This window comes from Geospiza fortis, unplaced genomic scaffold (assembly GCF_000277835.1).
Source record: "Geospiza fortis unplaced genomic scaffold, GeoFor_1.0 scaffold92, whole genome shotgun sequence".
Lineage (NCBI taxonomy): Eukaryota > Metazoa > Chordata > Aves > Passeriformes > Thraupidae > Geospiza > Geospiza fortis.
This window is the reverse complement of record NW_005054389.1, coordinates 2,189,798-2,217,335: the sequence shown is the minus strand read 5'-3', so window position 1 is coordinate 2,217,335 and position 27,538 is coordinate 2,189,798. Positions and strand designations below refer to the sequence as shown.

At 39.5% G+C, this 27,538-nt stretch overlaps 1 protein-coding gene across 4 annotated transcripts in view; it reads right to left on the bottom strand.

The window, feature by feature from the left end:
- Positions 1-27,538, bottom strand: part of FAM13C (family with sequence similarity 13 member C) — a 116,737-nt gene that overhangs the window by 68,917 nt on the left and 20,282 nt on the right. For all 4 annotated transcript variants that reach the window (XM_005425558.2, XM_005425560.2, XM_005425557.2 and 1 more), the window contains exon 6: positions 15,385-15,431. In XM_005425558.2, coding sequence (XP_005425615.1) covers positions 15,385-15,431 — 47 coding nt within the window. The remainder of the gene's footprint in view (positions 1-15,384; positions 15,432-27,538) is intronic.

Here is a 27,538-nt window from a genome sequence, read left to right as displayed (position 1 = left end):
TGTGCCCTTCTGTTTCCAGGGAAAAGACTCTCCCATGCCATCACTACCACTCTTGATTTTTCCATTAATCCCCTGCACAGGCTGCTCCTCTATGTGAGAAATGCACCTGGCAAGACACAGGAGTGTTCAGAAATCAACAGAAAAGGAGCAGAAAATGACAAAAGAAACCACCCCAACAGGAATTATTTGTTGTTCAGTTCCAGCCCTTGCGTTTCTCAGTAAAAAGCACAGGTCTTGATGGTATTTTAGTTTTACCAAAACCTGAAATCATGCATTGTTTGAGGACAAGCCAGGACAACATGTATATATACATGCCGGTATACATTTTTCCTTATGTTTATTATAGATCATTTGGGGCTTCATTGCATCCCAAATATTAAAGAAACTTTTTATAGATTGCTAATTTTTCAGCTCGTGAATTATGATTCAGCCAACTTACATCCACCTAATCTCAAGAAAAAATGAGATTTACACTGAAGTTAGCACATAAAAAAAACCACCACTAACCCAAGGCAGTACTGCAAAATGGGTCAAGGAAATGAGAAGAGTTCTTATGTCAGGAACTCCTAATTCAATTTGCCTCATGTTCAAATCAAGAAAAGAATCAAAGATTAGCAGCCACTCAGAAAAAGTAACCTACAGCTAAAATATAGGTATGTGTAACAGATTTTTGGCAGTTCTAGCTTTGACAGAATTCAAGTCTATAAGTTTGGGTGGTTTTATTTATTTATTTTGCCTACAGTTTCTAATTTATTTTAGGTATTAATTTAATTACTTAATTTATTCTTAGGTATTAATCTGCTTATTAAGTCCCACACGCCATACTGAAATATACTACAATATTTCAATGCATTTTGATTTTTGCTTTTTGAAGAGTATACATAGTTGCCTTCTCAGTCTTGTTTCTTTCAAGAATCTTTGTAGCTGTTGCCATATTCAACATTATAGAAAAAAAAACTTCATATGGCACTGTTGAACCCAGTAATCTTTAAAGAAAAACACCCCACAAATGGGGTTTTTTTTGTTTTTGTGGAATATCTCATGATAAATACTCCAACAAAAGTATCTGAGGCACCTCGACCCTCCAGCAAAGCATCCCAGAACTAACCATGGGTTTAGAGATCCCTCTGTGCAGGCTCACCTGAAGGTGCTGTCACCCTCTGTGTCTTCAGCCTCCTGTTTCCTATTTATTTACCGGCATGCTGGAATATCATCTTCATTTCTTGTCTTGGGCAATTCATAGGCTAAATTAAGTTTGCCTCTGTATTTCTTTTTTAAGCAAGACAGAAATACAATAATTGATAGCATGTAGTAAATATTCCCTGAAATTGCATTGGCAGGAAGCCAGAGAATGATGTGCATGGGTAAATTGCTGCCACTCAGCAGCCTGGCCCAGTGAGGGGCTCTTATTTTCTGAGTGTGTGGCCTGAGGATACTGAAATGATTCTCATTAATTCACTGACTTTGGGCCCCTTTTGGCACCAAGTGTGATTTAACAGCCTCCAACCGACAGACACCTACATCAGACATTCCTGCCCCACTGTGTTATTAAATGTCTGGGTTTTTAATGAGAATCTGTTTTATTGCTTTAGTTTTAGATGCCATTTTAGAAATTTTCAGAAGGTTTTGAACTCCTTGAGCTTGGAACAGTACAGAAAGAGTCCTTGCTGGGGGCAGCCATGCCATGGAGAGATCATTTTTAGCTCTTAAGAAAACCAGATAAAATATTGCCTCAGTCAGGATAGGAAACTGCCTAAAAATAGGCATATCAGAAATCTTTCCTTTTGTCCAGTCTGTTTCTCATATGAGTGAGAAACATATCATATCTCTTATATCTCCAGCAGCAACACTCACCAAACAGAGCTCAGATTCTGAGAAGCAGGAAACGTAACCCCTCAAACCTTGTCTCTAAAAATTTCATTTCCTGCATTTTCCAACTGGTTCAAAAGCCAGGCAGTAGCAGAAGTAACACAGCCTTCCTCCCCCACCACTGCCTTGGCCCTCTCTGAAAGGCAGGGGCCAGGCAGAGTCAGACACAGCCCAGCAGTAAAACATGCACAGTTCGCCCCTCAGCACTGCTTAGGTGGGCCATGAGAAATAATAAATAATAGCACCTATTTATCTGTTTGCACAGGACAATTGTCCACCCAAGGGGCCCCTGGTGCACTGGTTTCTGAACTCCCTGAAGATAATGCAAAAGAAAGAGGAGATTGCCCAGCTTTGGCCACCTGGACCACACTTGCAGTGTGAATTGATGCACTGATCCTGTGAAAGGTTGAACCAATGCCTGAGGAGTGAATTTGCTGTTGTTCTTAATGGAATTTGTACTTCAGCCAACCCCATCAATGTTAACAGCATTAGAAAATATGCTACAGTAAAACAGGGCTCCAGCATTTAAACAATTTTTAAAGGCTTCACTAAAAGCTGAAATATTATCTCCATCTGAATATGCACAAAGCTGCAAATAAACTGAAGGTATTGACACACGTCTAAATGCCAGTATTTAACAATAAGAAACAATGGTATAACAAATGCCAGAACTGATCAGCACTCAAATGTCAATGTCATCTCTCAAATTAGACAAAAAAGACAATGAAACCCTCTCCCTCCATAATAAAACTGTTCCTTCCTAGTCAGCAGGAACATGAGAAAGAATCTCTCAGACAAAAAAACTATTTTCGTCCTGACCAGCAAGATACAACGACATTAAGAACACTCAAAACAAGAAGTCCAAGACAGACACAGATGGATAAATCTATCCTTGTGATCTATGTCAGGATATGAAAGGGAGACTTCAGGAAGATCCCAGAGCTCCCATTCAGTTGAAAAGAAAGATTAAATAGAATTTTGAAATATCTGGCTATTAAGCAACAAAATGCCATCTCCTCATGAGAAATTTAAATTCCCCTGAACATTCTTATCTGATGGACAGAGGGAGAAAAGCAACAGTCAGTGAGCAACTCAGGGGCCTGTGCTGACCAGGCAGGTAACATGGACACTTGGGATATTCCAGTAGCATTTCAGATGACAAGGAACAGCCTAAGCACCAAATGTCTCAAATGCCCACCCTAAAATTAAGCAAAAATGGCAATCTTCTCATAAAAAGATGTTGATAATATGAGTACTCACTTTCAGATAAACATGAATATCTCAGTCTGATGTCCAGGCTATAACGAGCTGATATATTTTGACCAACTTAAAATTGAACTGGGAGAGACTGCTGCTAATAAAATAAAGAGCATATAGTAATTAGCTTTCTCAAAAAAAAGCTTACCACCCTCTGAAGTGTTTCACATGAGCATTGTGAAGCAGAGAAAATGATGTTACTGGTGCATGTTTGACTTTTCACTCAATTAATATGAAAATATTTGTAGTCTGACACAAGAGGACAATTTTTACAGAAAAACACAAAAAATAAACATAAGGGTTTATAATTTGGCTCTTTCCAAGGATTTCTAGCATACCTCTCCTGGAAACTTGCAACTACATCTGCTGTGGTCACCGCTGCAATTCTAATAGTGGGTAGATAAAGTTAATTTTAAACTGGTTAACACAACCACAGACACTTCTTACTTTGCTGGAGTGAGGCCAGAGCTCGGCATGGACTCCTTTTTTCAGTGTTTAAGCAGCTCCTAACTTGATTTTTGTAACTTATGTGGGTCTCTAGAGCTGCACTCATCCTAAACTGCCCTTTTCCTTACATTTTACAGCAGTTACAGTTACCAGACTGCCTTAGGCAAGCAGACACATAGAAAAGAAACATTTAGAACAAAACTCTCCTGTAAATCAAGTCATGGACACACTCTAAAAATATATAATAAGAAAAATGCCTTGCTGCTTCAAGGTGTATTTTAAAATGCAGCTTGTTTTGTCATCAATGTAAAAAGACTGAAATGGACAGATGAATCTAATTCAAAGAGGGAGAATGAAGTACTAAGAAGCTCATATTTCCTTGGTGACCACTTAATAATATTTTCATTAGCCTGCCTCACACCTTTCAGCTCCACTGAAGGGAGACTGAACAAGTTGTCCATCACAGGCTAAATTGCAGGACAAGGTACCTCCTCCCATCCTGGAGCCTGTGTGCTTAGAGAACCCATACGTTTGATGCACCTCTGGCTCCTGCAACCCTTCCTCGACCTCGTCTCAGCCCTGGCAGGAGCAAGGTGCAAACTCACCTGTCAACCCAAAAATATCTCCAGTAGCACTGCAAAGCCAGCCTGTGTGTTTCCCCAGAGCTCTGTACACCTGGGGCTGTCTGCTTTGGGTGGATATTATCCAGGAGCCCACCCACTGTGTTCCTGCACCATCTGCTTTCCCAGCACAGCCACTTTACACTTTTACAAGCTGGTAAAAATCTTCTGTGGTCTTCCCAGGTGCTCAGATGTGACCAGACTGAGGGCTTAAAATATTCTCAAATGACATTGCAGCAAATTTTCCTATTTTCCATTTTAATTATATACAGCTTTTTAAAAATCTGTTACCACCTTTCAGGGCTGTCCTTGCTCATATGAACAAATCCTTTAAAATGAAACTCACAAGAAAAACTAGAAACCACGACACAGACCATTCCCACAGGAGGCTATGGATATGGAAGGGATGCAGTTGCTTGACCAAATGAGAAAAATGGAAGCACTTTTTATACAAAATTTTAATTAAAAAAAAAAAAGTATTAGACTTTCTGAATCAAAAAATTAAGAAATGCAATATACAGAATTCAAAACATGTCTGAGAGAGAGAAAGGCATTCTGGCTACTGCTCTGAAAACCTCTGTCAATTTAATTCTCTTCAGGACAGGTGGTGAAAGAGTCATTGATTTGATTTTTTAAGGGAAGAGCATTAAAAAACCCCAATATTTTGGCACATTGAGGATTTTACTGGAAAGACTTATCCACGAGAAAACATCTGCAACACACCCTTCTAATAAGATTCTCTGTCACTAAATTACATTTTTAAACTACAAATGGTAAAGGTTGAAAGCTGATAATTGTAAGGGCTTAACTAAAGTTTTTGCTCAGATTTTATTTTGTAAAGAAGGAATATATAGTCATAAGCCAGCAAAAATGAACCTATGGTCTGAATTTCAGTGAGGATATTGTCTTTCCTGTGACCATTTCAGTATAGTCTCCAGAGCAACCAAGTGAGAAGCATAAATAGCAAACTTTTCAGAACTTTCTCTGAAGACACTTTAGGATTTTCCACACTGAATCTGAACCCCAACAAGATTGCAATCATATATTTTCTGCTTCACAGAACTGCCAAGATAAAAAATTCAAAATGCATTTGTTCATTTGTGCTCACAAAAGTATAAATTATCCACTTACCAGTCTTCTCAGAGATGAAAATATTTCTCAAAATCATCAAACAAGTTATCTATCAGCATTGATTTTAAACATCTTTGCAGTATGATTGCATGTTTGCCTGCATTCAATGTAACCATTGTCTTTTGATTTTAATATTTAAAGTCTCCCACTTTCAGCCTACTTGAATAAGTGCTTTGCAGGGAAAGAGTCAAAAGAAGTAGAAATAGAATAGAAAATGGAAATCACAAATAACAGCCATTTTTTGCCAGGCAACACAAACACCAGAGGTGACATGCAAAGTTAGCCAACGTGAAGTAGCTCAGCATGAATTTTCCAATAACCCAAGAATATGCTATTTGTCTGGAAAACTACTAGACTTCAAATCTAGGAAGAAAAATGCCCCTGCTGACATATCCGTTTCAACATATTACAATAAAACCAAAACAGACATTCAGAAAGTTCACTTTTACAGCAGTTACAGTGTGAAGTAGTAGCAGTATGAAGTTTTGGTTTTTTTAAAAACTTATTCCTGATGAACCCCTTATATAGGAAATGGAAAGTAAATAATCATTAGTTTTGCGAGATACTCTTATTTTTCTATATTGCTATGTTACTTGAAAGAAAAATACATGCATTTTATATGATGCAAAAATGCCAAAGTTTTTGGGAAGCCATGAATGAAAATGGAACGTTCCTTGAAAAATGTGGTAAATGAGTGTCAGTGCTTCACACAGCAATCATCAGAAAATCAGGGAAAATAACAAGCATTAATATCAGGGAAAATAGCAAGCATTAATATCAGGGAAAATAACAAGCATTCATGGAGAAAAGCAATAGCCTTAAGTACAAAATTGTAGATGGAGCCAGATCCATCACCCACCCTTCACACAGCCAGCAGCCTGAGCCAGGGGAATGCCTTGGTGCCCCTCCTGCCCTGGCCATGAGGTCTGAGCCCCTTCCAGCTCCAGGGCCCTGGGCACACCCTGCACTCACTCAGACCCTCCTCAGCCTCAGCTGCACTGCCAGGGCTGTCTCTGCCCTGCCCACCTGAGCTCCGGGTGCCAGCCTGGAGCCTGCAGCCCACCTTTCCTTCCTCAAGGGCAATGGGACTCAAGGAACGACCACTGAATACTGACATTTTCAGAATCCAAGCAGTGCACAGAATTTCCCTTCTAAACCAAATCCAAATCTTCTTCCTGTTGCCAACAAACTGGAAAGGGCATTTTTGTGAACACTTGTCCACCCTTACAGGTCCATGCTGGTGTGACTTCACATGAAAACAAGCTCCAATTGCAGTGGGACAGGCAGGACTCAGATGTTGGATGGTATTTAAGGGCACAGTTTCTAATTAATTTATTCTTACTGGCCATATGTAAGAAAGTTTCACAGCTGTTTCTCAGAATTATAGACTATATAAAATTCAAAACACATTTAACCACAAATATTAAAACACTTAAAATATTCCATGCACATCAAATTGAAAGAAAGAATACCTTCTTCTACACCAGGAGTCTGGGCTTTTACTAATGCTTTCCCTTATTCCATACAAGCATAAGCCTGTGGCGTGTGAGGAGAAGTTATTGAGACATTTACTTAGTAACAAAAATTTTCTGACCCTTCTCTGCAGAATAAGAACTTTGCCTTCAAACCACCAGAGTAGTAAAAACAAAATGTTGCCTTGTTAATTAGAAACAGCCTCAACAGCAATCCCCACTGGTCATACCAAAAGCTTTTAGACTCCATCCTTTTAATTACCACCAGAAATATTTTATCACAAATGTTCAGTATTGTAATACAGTGAAAATCCATGCCAAATATTATTTTTGTTAGCCACCAAAATTATTTCATTACTTCATCAAGAGGCAAAAACTTAATAGAATTATTTCATTGAAGTTAACCATAATTGAATCTTCAGATCACAAGAAAACCAAAGCAAAACAGCATTTCAACCCAATATACTGGGGATTCAGGGAAGATGAAATATTAGAGCAAATGATTAATTATTTCATAAAATATAAGGCAAAATCAGAAGCTTTGTATATTTGTACAGCATAATATTGCTAATGCTCTAAAATTGCCTTCAATTCTGGGTTGAGAGCATTTCATGAAACTTGGTAATTAATTTATTAGCCTAATAATCCCCTCTTCTCCAATCTGATAGAACTAACAGAAACACCTTTCTGTCCATGTTCATCCTCTCTGGAAATGTCTTGAAATTTGTTGCAGTAAATAACCGGTATTCTCATCCTCCTGTGCAGAGAGGTTTTGTGCCATTACTCTCAATTACTGGATTACTCCAAAAGAATTAAATGGAATTAAACATTTAGATGGCTTGTGGTATCAAAGAAATCACCAAGAAGGATCAGGGAACTTCTTTCCCATCCCACTGAGTTTCTATTCTCAGTAATAAAGCAAGATCTGATCCAGAGTTACATCACAGACCAGCAGCCATGGAAAATAACATTACCACTGTTTTCATGATGATTCATATCTCTAATTTTCAAATTCTCTTGACAGTCCTCCTGTGCCACAAACAGCATTAATGTCACACTAGAAGAAAACCACAGATCTTAAGTGCCATTTCTGAGAAAGGAGTTTGTAAAATTCATTATCTGTTATTTCCCAGGCTAGGCCATTTTAAAAGATGTATCTGCAGGAGAACAACAAAGTCAATGGGCAACACAGTTCTTCAATATTGCTCAGAATAACAAATCACACAAAGAGCAAAAATAAAAACATATTTGACCATAAGAACAAAAATAAAATATTCCATATTGACAGCTCTCATTTTAGGAAAAAAAATCTTTGCCTGCCATCTTTCCCATGCAGTCTGAGTCACGAAAAATGCAAAATGCTAAAGTTAGGGTAGAAAGCTAAAATGAATTCAAGTAGTTGAAGAGTTCTGCTCTCTAACTTTGTTTCAGCAGCAAACAAAATCAGCTTTGAGACTCTTTCTTTCATCCCCTCCCTATGTGAAGAAGGATTTGCTCATTAACTCCCTCTGAAGCTGAGGAGCAGCTCCAAGAGCAGAGCCCAGCTCCCGCAGCTGCTTGGGCTGGCATAATGTGCTGCCATTAACATCAGAACGACCCCGTTCCCTGGAGCCAAGGGCTGCTCCACACACTGCCTGGAGCAATGGCACATGCAGAAAGAGCTGGCTATTTATATATTTTGCATCTGCTTTAATTACCCTATCACTACAGTGCACAACAGCAACACAATTTATAAAGCACTAACAAATTTTATGGTAATTGAAAAGCCCAATTAGCAATTCTCACACCACGGGCAGATTTTGTTTGATTCAGCAACAGTAAAAGAAAGAAAAAGTTAGAAGGAAAAAAGGCTCAAAGGTATGTGAAGTTCCAGAGGAATCCAAGTCTCTAATGTAAAGTATATTTAACACATGTTTGAAATCTATTCTCTCAACAAGGGCTCTGACTTGGGAACATGCCTCTTGAATCCATTCTCTGGAATTTTTTCCCTCATTAACATAACTGGTTTCTCTGGAAGGGAATTTTTTCCCATAGGAACCATCAAGAGCTAAGACAATATGCAACTTTATCATAGCAAGTTGCATGCCATTATAAAATATTTCTGAATAGAAACACAGTCAGTGGCTACACTTGGCAAATGTAACACTCAAATGAGAGTTACCAATTAACTCCAGTTAGAAAAACCCCTGGGCAGGGTTTATATTGATGTCACATATGATAATAAAAAATCCACAAAAAGTTCACAGGGACTGTGAGCTGGTCTTGAAACCATGAGAAAAAGGTGCCAGAGCAACAGAGCAGTGATGAGCCCCCAGGAACAGAGAACTGGAAATCCTTATTTCATTGACAATTAATTGTTCAAATAGATTCAAGCCAAAACTATAATAGAATATAAGGTTAAGTAAAAACTTCACTGTAGCAAATAGGCTGAAAATAGGATTTCAAGTTAGCTTAGATAATTATAAAAGCTAAAAATTACACTCCCAGGGAAGTTTGTGTATGTAAATACTAGTATAATGAACTGGACCTACACCACTACATATACATTGAGAGTTTTGTTATATAGATGTGAGTGACCAAATCACCTGTTTCTGTATCATTCTTTGTTACCTTTTTGCATAAAAGGCTGTGCTTGCATCCTGAAATGAGTGATGCCTGGACTCCATTCTGCACATTGACAACTCCATTCTGCAGAATGACAGCAACACAACTCACTGTGTTGATTGGTTCTTGCATGCTGGGTGAAAGAACCCTGCTTGGGGGACAACCACACAATGCTTCCCTGTGGTGCTTTAAACACCTTCCACCCCTAAAGTATCTCCTGCCCAAGGGGATTCTATTCAGTCAAGGTATGTCACCAGCTGGATCAGAGATGCAACCCTGTCATTCCAGAAGGGTTTAGGCAAGTGAACAGCTTTGCCAGTGATGAAACTTTGCTCCTTGAAAGGAGAGAGAGATTCTAAGCGTGAAGCAAAGCAATCTCAACCTTCAGAGGAATTATGCATTTTCTAGCTCAAAATAGGATAAACAGGTCTGACTTCACTTTTTACATAGACTACCCAAAGTTCTTAAGTTACATAATTTCTATTTTCATAAGAAATCAACAGGACGGCAGTTTCTGTAATTCTGCTTCTTCAGCTCCAGCCTGATATGACTGACTCATGATCCTCAAAGCAGCTTCAGCTCTCAGGGATATGTATTAGTGCCTGCCTCATTCAATTTACCATGGCACTGCTCTGCTGAGATACAGACACCTGCTTTACAGCTGGGAGACAAATAAACTGCTTGACAGCAATTAAGGTAAAACTTTGCTTTGGCATAAAGTCTAGAAAACTGCTATTTCCTCAGTCTGTCATGCTCTCTGAAGAAAGGGTGAGATGTTAGCAAATTTTAATGACTGCTGTTAAGAGAAAAGGAGGGATATTCAGAGAATTATACTTGCAAATTAAAATCTGGTAACCTAAAACTTCAGTGCCGTTTTACCCTCAAAGTCTCAAAGCTGGAAAAAAATCCACTGAGCTACAGTTTATGATGATTGCCAGCAACACTTTCCAAGGATTTTGCACATGTCACTTGTTACTGGATTTCATTTTAGTAGACTGGATGAAAACTATTCTCTTTTGCTTGGAAAATACTCAAAAGTTCTTTCCTTTCTAACAGTGAAAGTTAGAAATGAAAGCTTGACCTTTGGCACAATGCCTGCTTAGAAAGTGTAGTTCCATAATTTCTGTCTGCATCCCCATTGAAATCGCTTGAAAAATTCCCTGTGGCATCACCAGTGTCAGTATCCAGCAGAGCTGAGTTGGCTCTGGACAGTGGATCACATTTCCCCATAATGATTCATCTATCAGAAAGGATGTGGCTGTGTCTGCTTAGCCTGGATCTATCCATCCCTCCATGCCCACAGGCACTGCCCAAAATGACTGCACTTGTTTCTCTTGACCAGCCTGACTACATAAACAGAGAAATCCTGTTACGGACATTACTGTGGGAAAAACAAAACCACCACACAACAAAAACAAACAAACCAAGCCCCAAAACTTCGAAAGGTCAGTGCCAGCGGTGGAGAAGCAGTAAGAGTGATGAAAACAGGTCATTCTAGAGGGCTGAGGGAGCCCACACAGTGCTGTCACACCACATCACACATCACCCTGCAGTAAGGCTGGGTACGCCGTGGGGAACTAATATTAAGCTGATATACTCAAGCTAGAGCAAAATAATATGGATGTATTGCCCTTTAACCAGGTTTACTTGGGTTAAATTCATATCAAGCAGCAAAAAAAGCCTCTTAAAACCAAAGGAAAGGAAGCTTCATGTAGAACTTTACATTGCTTCAGCTAACACCAAGGTAATCCCATGTACATGAGCATGCATGTGGACAAACATACAAAACAGTCAATTTCTCTAACATTCTCACCTAGAAAATGTAAAAAGTGGTTTTGTGAGACTGGTGCAAAGTTAAGAGCTTTTACTGATTAATAAGTCTTCATCATTGACCTCATTACCAAGAAAATCTGAAAACCAGATTGTTAATTTTCTATATCTTGTACACAAGATGACAAAAATAGTAAAACCAAAATTAAAAAAAAAACAAACAAAACTCTAAAAGTAGCCCCATTGTTCTGCAAGAGGCAAGAGTATCTCAAACTTACTGTGTAACCACAGATTTCCAAACCTTGTTGAATCTTCCTAATCAAAGACATAAAAAAATCCCCAAAAAACAAACAGCAGTTTCAAGTGTGTACAGACAACATAACAGATCAGAGGAAAAAATAGCATGAAAAGCTTTATCACACACCTGCCATTGCTTGTTATTTTTTGCATCTTTGGTCTTCACTACAAATTGCCATCAGTTTTGCATATTTTATGAAAAGAGTATCTGGTGAGCAAAGGAGGAAAGAGACACATCAACATTGTGATCCCTTCCTTCAAAACACTCTTCATCCATTTCAGACTTGTCTAGGTGGACCTGCTAGTTTGTTAATCCCTAAGGAGCTTCTGACAAAACATCCTCAATAACTGTGACAAGGTATGTCAGCTTTGCATCACTAATACCTTGTACTCCAAGGGCTCTGGTTACTCTGCACATCTCTTTCCAAAAGGCAACATGATTATTCTGGCATTGGAATAGGCAGGACAAAAGACCAGTTTCCCATAACAGCAGCAGTGCTATTTGATTCTGCTGCTTGATTCAGCAGCATTTAGCAGTGTGCACAGCCAGCCTGGTGACACTGCCCTGGTTACAGTGACATGGGGTGTATCTCCAGATACTCTCACATTTAGCCAGCAGAGCAGGTAAATCCAATTCAATTTAATAATTAGTTTTTGCATTAAAACAGTAACAAAAACCGAAGCCCAACAAGATGGATCTGCCTTGATTTTTGTTCAAAAGAAAAACATCCTGCAGCATTTCAAGATTCCTGGATATGCTAATAATCTGTCCCCCAAGACAGGCACTTTTATTTGCCCTTAATAACTAACTTAACACAGGGCTTAAAATTACCTGGTAAGCACTGTGTAGACACCTATCAAACACATTTCTCTATATCTGATTCCTAAGCTGAGATATTGGTACATGCCCTAAACTTAAGCCTTTATGAAACAGAACAGAAAATCAGGGGGCAGGGATCCTGTGGCATCACAGTGGTTTACTTTAACAGGGTGTAACAGTAAATGAAAGACAGCTCTTGGTACACAAAATCAAAGTCACATAAGTCTGTAACTTGCTCACCTACAGTGAGTTGTCCTCACTTTTCCATGATAAAAGGAATTTGATGAATGTTAAATTACTGGTACAAGTTTCAGAAGTGGAATATAAGAGCGCATGATTGAAGTAACTGAAAAAGGGAAGCACCATCCTGTTTTTCCTGGAACTCTTTTGTTATAAAAGCAGCAGGACAAAGGCATTCCAAACAACAAAGCACATATTCCATGTCAGGGATGTGAAAGAAGGTGAGTGGTAACTAGCCTTGCTCTCAGTTCAGAACTGGCCATCAATTTGGGAAAGCTAAAGTAGACTTTCTGTCCTTTCCCAATCATGGACTCTTGAGGGCATCTTTCTTTACTGAAATATTTACTGAGAAACTGGGAAGCAATTCCTTGTGCTTAGATTTAAAGAAAAGGTGATTTTATGGCAACCAAATACCAACATTTTAGTTCAGAATTAGGAGATTCTACAATACTCCCAGCAGGCTTCTTGACTGCAATACTTTTAACCATCGCAGCAGACTGAGGCTACAGCTCTCTGTCCCACATACTGATTTCATGGGTTTTGGTCTCTGTGCTTATTTTGGGAGCAGACTGTCACATATAAAAGCTGTTTTCAGAAGTGACCTTGGCATTGGATAATTGTTTTAGACCAACAGTAGAGCTCCATGTAAATAATGCCCCTGATTGCTGGAGGGCAGCTCACTTCACTCAAGTGCTCCAGTCCATGCTCAGACAAGACACTACCTCAAACTAAATGGCCAAGCAGTTTGTCCATCCTCTTTTCCTATAAACAAATTAATGTGCATTTTCGCTCCAGCAGAGTGACAGCAACAGACAGGTGGTTACAGCACTATTGACTAGCCTAAGGGCTTGCAGAGTGAATATTTACAAACAGCATTTACTTAGTTTTGTTGAAATGAATACAAACAAGTGACGAAATTCACATCAGCAACTAGCCCACTTGAAAATACTTCTCAAACAAATAATAAAGAATTGCTTTCAAGAATGGCATATTCAAAAGAAGTTCCTGGGAAAAAAAAAGCTTTCTTTCTTTTGCTGACCTTCATGAGACCTTGGTTGTAGAAGAATGCACATCCATGAACTTAAGTTGTCTGAGAAATGCAAATCTAGATGTCTCAAGGATACAGTACTTAGGGTTCTACAGAAATTTCAGTTAGGGAGACAAAATCATAGCCCAAGAGTTTTCCAAAAATATTTGAGAATTAAACAATTTTTTTTAAATTCAAAATGTGTGGCACAAACACAAGACAGAAAAATTTGCTTTAATTCCACTCTTTATATGAAGGTATTTGACCTTAAATCCCTGAGAAGAGTGCCCTAGCTCCAGCAGAGTTCAAGCTGAGCAGTCACAGCCTGATGATACACTCCAGCATTTATAAAATGCATTTACACACTTTTTTTTTCCATTTTATTCCTCCTTTCATTGCAGCTACTGAAATTCAATTGTTTTATAACCCAGATGGGCATCCAAACCACTACTTGTCAATAGGAAGAACTTAAATTCAACGTGACCAGAATAAAACAATTGCCAGTTGTTTGACTATGATCAAAAATGTAGAAATAAAACCCCCAGAATTTCTGCCTGAGATCCAGCACTGAGTGAGGAGCATGTGCAGGTCCCCCACCAGACCTAAGCAGTCACTGTGATTTAGAAGCTGCCCCCTCACAGAACAGATGATTGTTTCAACAGGACTTGGTAATTTCTACAGTGATAGAGCCTTGATATTGGAAGGTACTGTCTGTTGGCAAATGGAAGCAGAGTTTTTAGAAGTATCTTTTAAAGTCTTCTCCCTTGACTTTTGACTTCCAAATGATGTGTTACACTCTATCATTGCTCTGCTAGTATTTGATTAGCTTTTGGGAAATGCCAGCCTGTTTCTACTTCAATGGCTTTGTTTAAAACCTTGAATTATCTTTCCTAGTTCTCTCAAAAAGCTATTTCCTACCTAATATGGTTTATTAATCTGCTGCATTACCAGCAAAGCAAACAGAATATTAAGTGGGATACTTCAGCAGCACCTGGCAGTACAAAATATCTGGGAAATACTTGAATTGTTCTGAACCATAACATCTTTTCCTCAGCTGTTTCACTGGAGAATTCAAAAAACTTGGCGTCTGAAAAAAACTTCACTGTATCTTAAAGACTGGAATGTGTACCATGATTTTCCAGTAGCTTGGCCATTAGCTTAGTCCATGTATTTTACTCCAAAATGCAAATGGGCTGGAAGACATTACTGTGGTTCTAAGTTTTATGAATTTTTTTGCTAAGTTATGTCCCTGTGGTCAGACAAGTCTGCTGGAGAAATGGTGCAAGGAAATCTAGTCTTGGGGCATAACATAATGCTGTTTGCTTAGAGAAATGCCAGTCTCATAAAAGCCAAGTCTTTCTAACAGAAACACAGCAAAGGACTTCAGTTGATAGATTTACTGATTGCATCTCTCCCAGCTGGTGCAAATCCACACCTGTGCAAATTCATTAAAAGTTTCCTGACACCAGGCAGTTCCTCCTGCCCACTCAGGTCGCACTAACACATGACCCATGATTACAGGGATTTATAAGCAAAATAAAACATTAGAGGAATACTGAGAAAAAAAACTCCACACAAACAACCCACCCAGGAATCAATAATACATTTTTTGGGGAGTCAGCTGGTGACAGTGGCCTGCATTTATCTGTCTACAGTTGATGCATATCAGCATTAACACTTGGAGAAGTTTCACTCTTTAGGTTGTTCCTCCAGCAAATCTCCAACAAACCAACTGTAATTACATTAGAATAGTATAGTATACAAATTCCTCATGAGATATCAAAAGTTTCCATGCAGCAGTTAATACAAAAGATGTTTTTTTCATCCTACCTTAGCGACGTGAGTCTGTCCCCTCCTGCATCTTCTGTGTTGCTTGCCTGTGTAGAGAGGAGAAACAGAATGTACAAAGCTGAATTTCAATTCCAGACCAGTTTGGTCACTGCTTACTTGTGCTTTCTTAGCTATTTTTGGGAGGATAAACAGCACTTCTGGCTCTTCTAAGCATTTGCAATGTTCTTATAGTTAAGACCTCAGCCCTGGTGAAGGAGCTGGACACGCTGACAGAACTCTAATAGAAAACATACCAGAGGTCATTCAGGAGTCAAAGGTCATCCCCAAAGTTCTGATGTCATCCTGGGCCACAGGACACTGCAAGAGGACAAATGGTCTTGCAGAATCAAAGGTTACTGAAAGGTCAGAATGGGCTCAAAATGTTGCCAAAAGGTCAGAGGTCATCCAGAGCTCAAAGGTCACCCATGTGGTCAGAGGTAACAGAAAAGGTCAAGTGGTCATTTACAGGCATCCAAAGGGTCAGAGGGCATCAAAAATTTCATGCATTCCATGGATTAAATTCCCTTCTGCTCAGGGGACCCACAATTTTGCACAATATAAGGGCTGTGTTAGTAAATATTATAGCAAATGGAAGATACAAATATAAAACAGCAAGAGCTCATAGTTGAATACAGGAGACACCTATAAGAAACACCAAAGTAGCCAAATAGGAATGGTTTTAAAATCTCTCCCCAAACCAAGTGGAGATTTTGTCATTTAAGGTTGAGCTACACTTTCCCTTTGAAGGACCTCAGTGGTGCTATTTTAAATTTCAGAGATAACAGAGTTTTGAATCAGATCCTGTGTTATCTGAACCCCAGACAGTAAACCATGTAAAATGGAAACTGGAAAATCTGTTTTAGTTTCAATATCCTTCTCACTTTTTATCCTTTTGTTCTTTGTGATTTTTTCTGACTCTGCTAGAAAAATAGAAAATTCCAAATATTTACCAGGTTGCAGTACAGACACAAAAATGTTATTGCAATTACATCTTCCATGTGGTTATTACATAGCAGGGAAAAAGCTTTACCCAATCAGAGCTGTTCAGGAGGAACCTGTCATGCACAAAAAGTCATCAAGTAACCTTGATCAAGCCTCAAGTAACCTCAGAATAATTATCATGGAAATGCAAAACTTCTGGTTTAGTCCCAAGTCAGGGAAATAGTGCCTAAGAATTAGACAAGTGCCTAATTCCAAGAGCTTCAGTATACTAAGCAGGCTGGCAAGCCCTGAACTGCCTTCCTAAATAAAGCAAGACCCAAATCTTACACACACACAAAGCACTTAGTGCCTGCCAAGTGGAATTTCATGCACAGTGCTGAACTACAGAATTTCCCTTCACTTACAAGCCTAATGCTGATTATGCTCAGCTGAAAAGGAAGATAATGAGCTCAATAGCTCTCAGATCAATGGCTGGCGTGTGAGAATGCCCACCTAGAACACCAAGTCTCTTCATCTTCTTTCTTTGCTTTCCTACCCTAATACATGCACATAAATCAGTGTTCCACTGTATGTTTCCTGACTGTAAATAAGAGATTGCAATTTTTCTATCCTATCACCCGAAAGTACAACTTCTCACTTGCCAGCATCACAGTGTGCTGGACTTACCAGGCAGTACAAATGTCTGAGCACTGCATACACTCTGGGGCAAGGAAAACTCCTCCTCAGGAATTCCCAAGGGCTCTTCTGTCTTGGATTGCTCTAAAATCCTTAACCCGGGAACATCCCCTGCAAACTCCAGTGACTGAGTGCATTTCATCCCACCCCACCCAGGTGCCTTCTTTTATTCTGGACTTGCTCCAACATTTTGTTAAACATCTGGAAATTTATGCTAACGATTTATGATCCCCTTCCCCCTGCAGTGGATGCAGTTCCCCTGGGTTAAAGAGTCAGCATTATTTTTGTTCAAATTCCCTCTAGAAAGATCAGCTTTTAATTAGTGCATGGTCTTCACTGAACCTTTTCGACAAGAGGCACTGAGTGTTTTCCTCCTGAACTTTACAACAATAACAAAGAAAATAAGCTTTACAATACTAACAAAGAAAATAAACCCTCTCTGGAAGTGGCACAGCTATGAACACACAGGACACCTGGCATCACTGTACCCTAAATGCACATCACTGGTTTTTTAATCTCACATGGATTTCTGCAGAAGCACTGAGATTTCCCCAGGGATCTTTGCAGTTAGTTAGTGTAGGAAATTGCTGTAATTAACAATTCACTCAAAATTTAAAAATACATCCCTTGCAGACAAGGATTCTGAAACCACAGAAAAGAACAGATTTGCAAAATAAATATTTTGTATCTGATAGGGACCCAAAAACACAGTGATTTTTTTTTCTCCTTTCCATTTTAAAGTAAGGCTTTGGGTCTAAACTTTTTGACTTCTTTCACCAATGGTTAATCCACTTCTGGATGGTTCACAAAGCTGTTACATATTGCATTTAACCAAACTTCTCTTTGAATGGATGGAAAAACATGCTTAAGAAAAGCTATTTGTTTGACAGTACTTTTCTAAGTGAAAAACTGCAATGCAAAAAGATAATTTCAATCAGCACAGTACAATGAGGGCACCTTTTTTTTACAGCATGTACTTATACAAAAACACCAGCCTGGAGCCCCAAAATCATCCTTTTCAGTGGCAAGAGTATTTAAATATAAGCTAGTACTTTTAAAAAATGCACACCCTTATTACCTGAAATTTTCTCCCTGGTGTTTTGGACCTAACACCTCAAGTTCATTCTGCTAAACTTTGCTATGGCAAATGTTCTTCTGGCTTCCTATTAAAAGAAAATAATTATAAAAGCACTGTTGAGAGAGAAGATATAACACCAAGTCTCGAAGAAAGGCTGCACACATTTCTGAATATAGTATCTCAAAATTCATAGCAATATGAACCACTGTGAGTACACCCATGTGATAATTTATTAAAGCAACTTTTGAGAGTTCACGTGCTGCAGCCAGAAAACAATGGGCTTCTTACAGGTACAGCAAATCTGAGTCAATATCTGACATTTCTTTTTCAGCTACTCTGCAGCTATCTTGGCACTTCCTAGAACCAGGAGCTGGAATTTTCATTCCAAAGAGGAACAGAGCTCAACAATAAATGTACTAATTCTATTAATGCATCTTCTCTAAGTATGCAACACACAAGAATTCCTAAAAATGTCAGTTTCACTTTTTTAAATTGAGGTTATGTTGCAGTACCCAGTAGCATTGCTACAGATGTTCAGATTTATTATGCTCTTTGAAAGCTATTATTATGTCTGATAGACATTTAATAATCTGAGGTCATGTAACATCAAGAAGGTATTAAATAAATTTACAATGGTAACAAATATCTTGCTAGTGTACCAGCAAGAAGTTTTGAGCTGAATTGTTTTACCATGAAAGAAAATGAGGTGTACCTTACAGACATAACCTATACCTCTACTACTCAGCCGATATATTTTATCTCCATTTTAAGTAGGATGAAAAATTAGTGTTCTATTTGCTGTTAAGAGCTCACTTCTCAAACAGAACCTAGGGGATTTGCAGCAGAGATACTAATTTTATCCTTAAGAAATATATTTAATGTTGAAAAACATAATTTTATCAAAGAAAAACCCTATGATAGAAACAGATTAGTACAAACATACCTTGAAATGAAAGATATTTAACTATTCACTATGACAATTCATTAAGCGTTTAATATTTATTCATGGATCTTCTGTACAGAATATTAAAAATAAGTAGAGGCAGAAATGTGAGGTTTTGACTGGGCCTTCCCCCTCATTCCATGGCCAGAAAATATTAGGCCAGCTTTCCTAGAACAGAAATTACCAGCAGCCTGAGGTTACCTCAGTTGACAAAAATTTAATGACATATTCTTATTTTTAATTTTGTGGGCTGTTTATAAAAACTTCCATATGACTAAATGTTTAAATGTTTCTTCTTTTAACAGAAACAGCCACTTTTAACTTGAAAAATTTCATTCAGACAGCTGATAAAAACCAGGCAATCACTCACCGTGTTATCAACTCTTGCAATTGATATACGACTGTGAACATTTCTCTACACTGAGCTGGGTAATACAAACCGAACTCCTAGAAAAGGCTTTCCAATTACCCTGATTAAATGTGTCTATAGTAATTTTTCAATCTGCTACTTGTTCTGTTGTTTGCTGCATATTAAAAGCGCAGTTTAAACATGTTACCTTAGTCTTCTGGCCTGGCTCCTCCCTCCCTGCCCAGCCCAGCCCTCTGCAGGGAGTCCTGCGATGCCACTTCCTTCTGGTGCTCAGAAGGCACCTCCAGAGGGGCTGCTTTGCCCAATAAAATCAATTGGTTGGATCATCCCAGCACCTCCAGCTCTTCACAGACTTCTAATGAGCAGCTTTCAAGTTCCTACTGCACAACAGCTTGAAAATAAAACCTGTGCAGGGTGGAAGTGTTTGTCCTGTTCAATTACTGTTTGAGCCAGACTCAAAGTCAACTTTTTACCCCCCTCAAATTTCAGCTGACACGAGGCCTCAGAGCACACAATTGCTTTGGCACACTGCCTGCTGCACAGACAAACATTTTGAAGACTCAGGAGCTCTAACCCTTCTCTTTCAGTCAGACTCTTTTGAAAAGTTCTTCCTAATGTCTCACCTAGAAGCTTCAGAATTGATTTGTCTTATTATGCTCATTAGCACTGACTTTTCAGGGGCAAGGAGCATAAAGAGGATTCATTTCACTACTGGTTTAGGTTTGTGAGCCAGAAACATGGTCAACTGCCACAGTAGAAGGGCTGATTTGGTTTTGAACACCATAAGCTAAAGTCTAATTTGGGAAGCCTGTAGCTAAATGAGACATTACCCCCATTAGCAATAATTTAGTGCAGCCTAGTTTGGGAAAAAGATATAGAAATGCTTTGGAAACAAATTTCATTGCCTAAAAACCAAAAACACCAAAACATACATGCCAAGTATTTGGGCATGGACACGTCATACAGAAGAGAGCCTGGACAGGGAGTACATTCCTACCCCATAGATTTTTCAAGGTATTGCACTGTCTGTCAGCTTCTCCACCTTTTGAGAAACTCTTAAACCTCTTCTGGAAAAAAAAATTTGGAGAAAATCCTCTCTGCTGTCCTTCATAGTCTGTGGTTAACTACCAAAAGGCTATGGGAGCCTGACATTGTTCTGCATGCAGGTAGGCACTGCTACCACAGTTCCCCCTTTAAAGAAAAGCAGTGTTAACCTGCTGGGTGTTTGAAAACCACCTTCATCACCAGACTTCATCTGCACTGCTGCGTTCACACCTTCATGTCCACCTGCTATTTTCTCACATTATTTCCAAGCCCCACGGAGGTCAGGCAGGGTGGCAGCTGCTTTGAGTGCCGTGCCAGAGCAGCAGCTTGTGGAGCCAGGTGTGTCAGCACACTGACCACCAACAGGAACATCAGTCCTGCCCAGCACACCTGGGATCCACATGGGGGTAGAAAACAGCAGCAAAAAGGCTAAGGCCAGCTCCCAGGAAACTTGTAAATTCAAATTTTGCAGTTACTCCTGTAACTTCTTTACACAGCAATAAGGATTGAGAGGGGCTATTTCTTTTCCTGCAAAAAGAAAAGGCTACAGCCTTCTGCACAACCCCTCCTTCAACACAAGCCATTGCTCAGCAGATAAAAGAAAATTAGAACTGCATTCAGAGCTATTTGTAACTATTTGAGTTAAATAACAGAGAGGGCAGAAGAGAGTCGGTCCCAAATGGTGGCACGTGGGGAAAACCATTCTGCTACATTAAAGATGTACTTTTAATTAACTTCTCTCTGAATTATTATAGTTAAAGATTTTACCACAGGTCTTCTTAGCATAATTACCTTCTATTTCCTTGCACAGTGCACATTCCCAGGAAATGGGAATTGAGATTATTTCTTCATTTAAATACTTCCTCAATTATTTTAAAAGTTATTGCCTTTTAATTGTTTTGTTATTATGATTTTCTTTGTGCTTTTTGGTCCTTCTCTGATTCTTACAGGCTCTTGCAAGACCTTAGAAATATTTTTCATGCAGTCAGGTGCAATTGTGAGCAGTTAACAAATTATGGGTTGCACTTTATTACGTTTGGATCCAGAAAAACAAGTTCATAAAGAGAGTTATAAACTTACTCTTGGACTGGGGAATAAATGGCTCATTTTTATCACTGGTGCTGAACATATGGTAGGAATTTTTTCAGTTTTGTACAGCAGATTGCTGTCTCCTTTACTGTTGCTTTTGTATGCAGGTCTCATCAAATGGCCTTGTTACACCTCAGCTTTTGCCATGTGCACTGAATGTAAAAGATTGAGCAGCCATCGTGATTTATTTGAAGACTAATTGTGCAGATCAGTGCATTCAGCAGTGATTGCTTGGTTTCCTACTAATATTTCCACTGATTATATAAAGACATAGTGGGAGCTGGCGAATGGAAAACAGGCCAAGGGAAACAGGCTCTGCTTTCCCTGCACTGCAGATACACTGGGTCACATTTTCCCCATCAGCCTGAGATTCCTACTGCAGCATGTTATTAAAACAGAAAGATAGAGGTGGCTGAAGACAGGATTTCACTAAGGAAGGGGGAGGAAACTGTACATAGGAGAAGGATTTAAGGCAGAGCCCTGCCCTCTCTTCTATCAGTTCCTGCCAGCTCTGTAGCAGATTTAGTATGCAAGATTTCCTTCTGAAATTCCTCTTAACTGTATCTTCCAGCCCAGGGAAAACAAACAGCAATAACCCAAGAATAAACAGGATCATTCATCATTTCCTTATTCTTATCTCTGATGATGTTATCTTTATACTGAAATATTATCCAGCCAGAGGCACTCTCTGGAAACCAAAGACACCTTTGAAGTAGCACCCCTTGAGACAAAGCACCGGCATCAAATGGAATTTGTGCTGGTTCCAGCTTAGCAGGCAGAGTCTCTTGTGCTGATAGCACATTCACAGAGCTCCCAGTGCTCAGCCCAGCTTGGAAACCACAGGCAAAGAGAGTTCCCCACATTGCTGCACCTGAGTGCACCAGGGAAGTACCAGACAGACAGACAGACAGGTGAGGCTGTGGGCTCACCTGCACATGACACAGCATTGCAGATACTGACCCTTCAGGCACAAGTTTGAATTGAACATTCAAATTTAATACACAGGTTAAAAAAAAATTGGAGGCATTTAGAAGCTATGTCTTCGTAAATCTAATGCCAGCTAATGCTTCTATTATAACCCCCAAAAAGGCATTTTATTTATGATCATCTACAAAAATTCAGCCAACTCTGTAGGTATTTTAATAAAATTTTGATAGTAACTGATGTTAGCAATCCAATTATTTCTAAGTCATCATTGTATGCTTTCCAGATTTGTCTTTCTATGCTAAAAAATCAACAGACAGAGAACTGAAAAAAATGCCACCCCTATTTCCATCCTGTATTTCAAAGTAAATAAAGAAAAGAGAATTTTCCATAAATCTTCCATTTAGTACACCAATTCCTCTTTCCTTGCATTAGAACCCCTCCCTGAAATTTAGAATCTGGCTGTAACTAGATAAAAATTCGGCCTTCTTTGAAATGAACTTTGGGATTTCTGTGTGTGAGCTTTCAAAAAAGGCAGAAAAATTCTGTTTATTTAGACTCCTGTTCAGAATAAGACCTTGTTACTGTTGGCTCTTACCAAGAAAGCCTTGAGCATAGGCAGCTTTTGCCAAGAAACACTGAAATTCTTCCTTGTAGAGTAATTCCCAAGCTTTTGGCTGTCTTGTTCCCACAGTGCTTCATTAGCTGCAGAACTGAATAAAATTGGTTCTGTTTATGTAAGAACAGATATTAATAGAGCCCATGCACATTTCCACTGCCTGCCATGCAAGGACACACAAAATGACCTGTTTAGTTGACTCATAGGTGGAACCTTCTGCTAAGTGGCTACTGAGGTGAGCAGGGTTAAAACAGAAAACAGAATTTTCACCGGGGATGGATTCTGGAGGCACAAATGAGAAGTAGAGAGACATAAATCACATTGAAAGTAAGTAGTAGGCCTACATTTAAAGAATTTTAAATGTTTGGCCTACAGAGCCTCCATTCTACCCGGTGTCACCGCCCGTCTTGCTCAGTATGTGCTAGAGGAAATCTGTAGTGCAGTAAATAAAACAAAAAATAAAGTGATGTGAACTCAAGAGAACTACTGAACAAACCTGTGCATCCCCTTCCCAGTGCTTCTCCTTGTTCCAGTGGGAATATTTGCCTGAGACATGTATGAACTCTTCAGCAGTGCCCCTGTTTAGTCAAAACCCAAATTTCACTCCACACTTTCTTGTACTGAGGAGCAAGGTTAGGAGCTGAACCCAAAGTAACAAGTCAGTTACGAGGTGTAATCCTTCCACTGTCCACCCAGCAGCCTGGCTGAAATCTGTCTCCCTGCCCTCTGCCAGCAGCTTGCACTGCTCCTCTTCCCTGCTCCCAGGAGCAGCCAGGCTTCCAACCCAAACATCCCTGAGCAGCATCACATCTCGAATGTCCAAGAGGGACACACAGGCTGGGAGGAAGCAGCATCCCTGCTCTTTGTCACCTGTGGGCGATGCACAAAGCCAGCTGTGAGTCAGTTTTCTCCCACAGGACGGGCAAGGGAAGGAAGGATGAGCAACAGGTACCTGTTTGGCAGGGCAGGAGAAGCAAAGCACAGTGAGTGACTCTCTGCAACAAAGCACTGCAATCCCCAACCAGAACTGCACGAGATTATGTGGCCCCAGAGATACCCTAAACAGCCACCTCCAAAGAGGCCATGTGCCTGTAGAAAAGCCTAGAAACTAGGAATTCACTGTGGGAGCATCCTAAAATTAATATAAACTATAGAAATCAGAAGAAATTATGGCTTGTTTGAAAAAGCTTTCACAATACACTCCACAGGGGGGTAAAATAAGCTGCTATTAGCACATCTCGGACTTCTAATGAGTCTTTATTCTCTTTTGGGATTGCTGGGAGCTGCATGTAATTGGTGCCAAGGCTTCCACATGCTGACACGTTGGGCTGTCCAGCTGATGCACAAGGTCTTTGTTCTGAGTGCCTGCAGAGACAGTGCAAGCAGAGCTTTCTCCAAAGAAAGTGCTGTCACTGCCTGGAAAGAGCTTGTGGAGACAGACAACTTGAAACATGGCAGCTCTTTGGCTTCTCCAGAATGACAAGAAGCCAACAAACAATACTTATTTTATATTCAAGTCCAAATGAATCCCATCGCAAAGCAAGTGTTTCTAGAATGTTTGAGGAAGATATCCAGCACACACAGATTTTGAGAATATAGGTTGGCATTCTGTAGGGTAATCAAGGAAATGTAACTTGAGCAGAGCTGGCAGAGAAACCCAGATCTCTTCAACATGCAAGCTCACAGAGCAGATAAAAAGGAAAGCTGAGATGGGTTGGAAGAGATTTAACTTCTGAGATAGAATGTGCACTGTGTTGTGGCAATAAGTGTAATGTAGGTAGCTAATAAAAAAAGGGATCTGGGGAAAAAAGAAAGAGAATGCAGAGTGAGGGGGAAGTGCTGGAAAATTGTCTTGACTCTTTCAGATTTATCCTGACAATATTGTCATAATTTCATCATTTCCCAATCCCTCTTTCTGGTTGAAAAAGCTAAAACTAGCAGACAAATTCACAGAGAAAAGGCCAGACAAGCTATATTGCTTACTTGACCTAATTACAAATACTTTTGTAGGGGACCACCAATACATAATTCAAGAAAAGTAGCACATATGGAGAATTACAGAAAGAATAAACATGAATCACATGAAAAACATAAGTAAAGGGGTCAGATTTTAAAGGATATTTGAAACATTTAAAAGTTACAATGGATATATTTGAGCTGCCTTCAGAAGGCCAGTGTCTAAAATCATAATTGACATCCTTGAGGTGACATGTTGGTGAAATCCTCACCTTGCCCTGTTTCTCAGCATCACTGCCTTTGTTCTTTCACCAGTTGTGGGGTGTTTTCTATTGATGCTAAAAACACATCTCGGAGCCTGCATTAATACAAGTACAGAAATATCCTGGGTCCAAGGGCAACAGTGCCCAGGGGTGTCTGCCCTATTCCCCATGTCTTATCCACTAAGCAAAGCAGAGCTGAGACAGAGGGCTCAACAGAGGGATACATTTTCTCTCGTCTTTTTGCACATGACAAGAACAGTGGGAATTGCTTTTTCAGTTATGAAGTTCTGGACTTAAATGAGCATAAAGTGGTATTAACCACTGGTTCCATGAGTTCACCCTCACTGGAAGCAGAATGGCATCTGTAAGAGCCCTATATTTGCACTGACAGCATCATTGTGCTGAGAGCCAAGTGGGAATCCAAATCTCTGAGATTTTGTTCTGCTGGTTGAATGAGACGCATTATCAGTCCAGTTCTGATAAGAAATTTCATCAAGGACACAACAAATAATTCCCAGAAAAGCCTTATCAAACCTTGCATACAGACAAAGGCCTTTCCTACTTTAATGAATTTATATTCCCCACGTAAAAAGAGGCCTGGCTGAACAACTGCCTTTGACCCACACTGATCTAGCAAAAATCATGTGGTAAAAGAGCATTGAGTCAGCAAAAGCTTACCAGAGCTACTGAGACAGCAGGTATGCACTTCAATGCTGCCTTCAGAGGTGAAAGAAAGATTCAGAAAAACCTCAGCAGAGATAAGGTAGTTCAGGAGTAATCTGACTTCTCCAAGGGGAAAAAACCCAAGTCCTTAAAACTAATGACTCTTGCAGCTACTTTGATGGCATCAAAGACTTGAAAACATCAAATATAGTGGCAGCAGAGAGAATACATCCCTGTGGTATCACTGTGTGTTACAGAAGAATTTAACCAGCTGGTGAAGGAAAACTTGAAAAGGGATATGGAAACATAGTATTAAAAAACGCATACATCATATTGAACCATTAATTCTACTCATTCTGCAACGTGCCTGTGTCTGCCAGTGCTGCAGTTAATAGAGAGCACATGAAACTCAGAATGCAATTAAGTCTTGGGAGAAGCACAGTTGGAGGCTGTGGCAGTTTCTATGGCAACCTGAAGGGCTCAAGACTAGTAACAGGAGATTAACTTTAAAGGCAAGATAAGTACATAAATATAGCTCTCGTTTACCATTTTCTCCACTTCCAAATGGGCCATATATTTTCAATTTAAACAATACAGAAATGCAGTCAGATGTCCTACTTGCTATTAACTAGGGCAAAAATAGCCTTTAAGAACACCCTGCTAAAAAATTCTGACAATTTCAGATTCAGGGAGTCATCTAAACTCCACTAATTAATTCAATCAAAATGGAAACACAGGCTTGAATGCTGCCAGGAGATTAGAACGAGGCTTCAGGATAGAGAACATGACAGCCATAATAAGAGTTTGCTGATGTCAACACACTGTATGCTTCTGAACAAATCCTCTTGACGTGTTTTTCTGGATTACGCCTCAGATCAGGTTTTAAGTCTCCAAAAGAGTGAGGCAAGATTAAGAAGAAATTTTTAAGCACTACAGACCCTTTTATTTCCTTCTTTCTTTTAAAATATTCTCTTCAGTAAGAAAGAATATATCAAAGAAACCTCATCCCAATTTTTTTCCTGACTCTTTGGAGCTTTTATTCAAAGGTTCAGCTGAGACTGCAGTCACCTTTTGAACTCCTGCCCACCTTACTTACAAATAATTAAAAAAAAAAGTTCATTAAAGAGAGGCCACATCCCTAGTGCAGTCAGTTGCTCTGAACTTGTTTACTCCATCATTCAAAAACAGCTGGTACACGCAAAACACATTGAGGAACATGTATGCATCCAGCGTGGGGAGACCACTGCCAGCAGAACTGAAAGCTGTTACATTAGCAAAATTAGCAGTTTAATTAGCAGCCCCATTAGCAAAATTGCCAGTCAAATGTGATTTAACCCTCTCCTGAGTAACACAGATCTCACACTGGCACCTCTGCACAGCTTTTCTTGAGTATCAGATTCCTGAAAGAAAAATAGCACCACCCTACTACACTATTACTTGGTGAATCAACCTAATGCAGAGTTAATTCACAAGATGTTCCTAGGATTACTGTGGAATAACACAAGTCCCTTGGACTGACCCAACCATGCCCTCAAACCCTCATGCAGTTCTACTTGCATGGTGAGCATTTTTGGTAGGAATTTGTTGA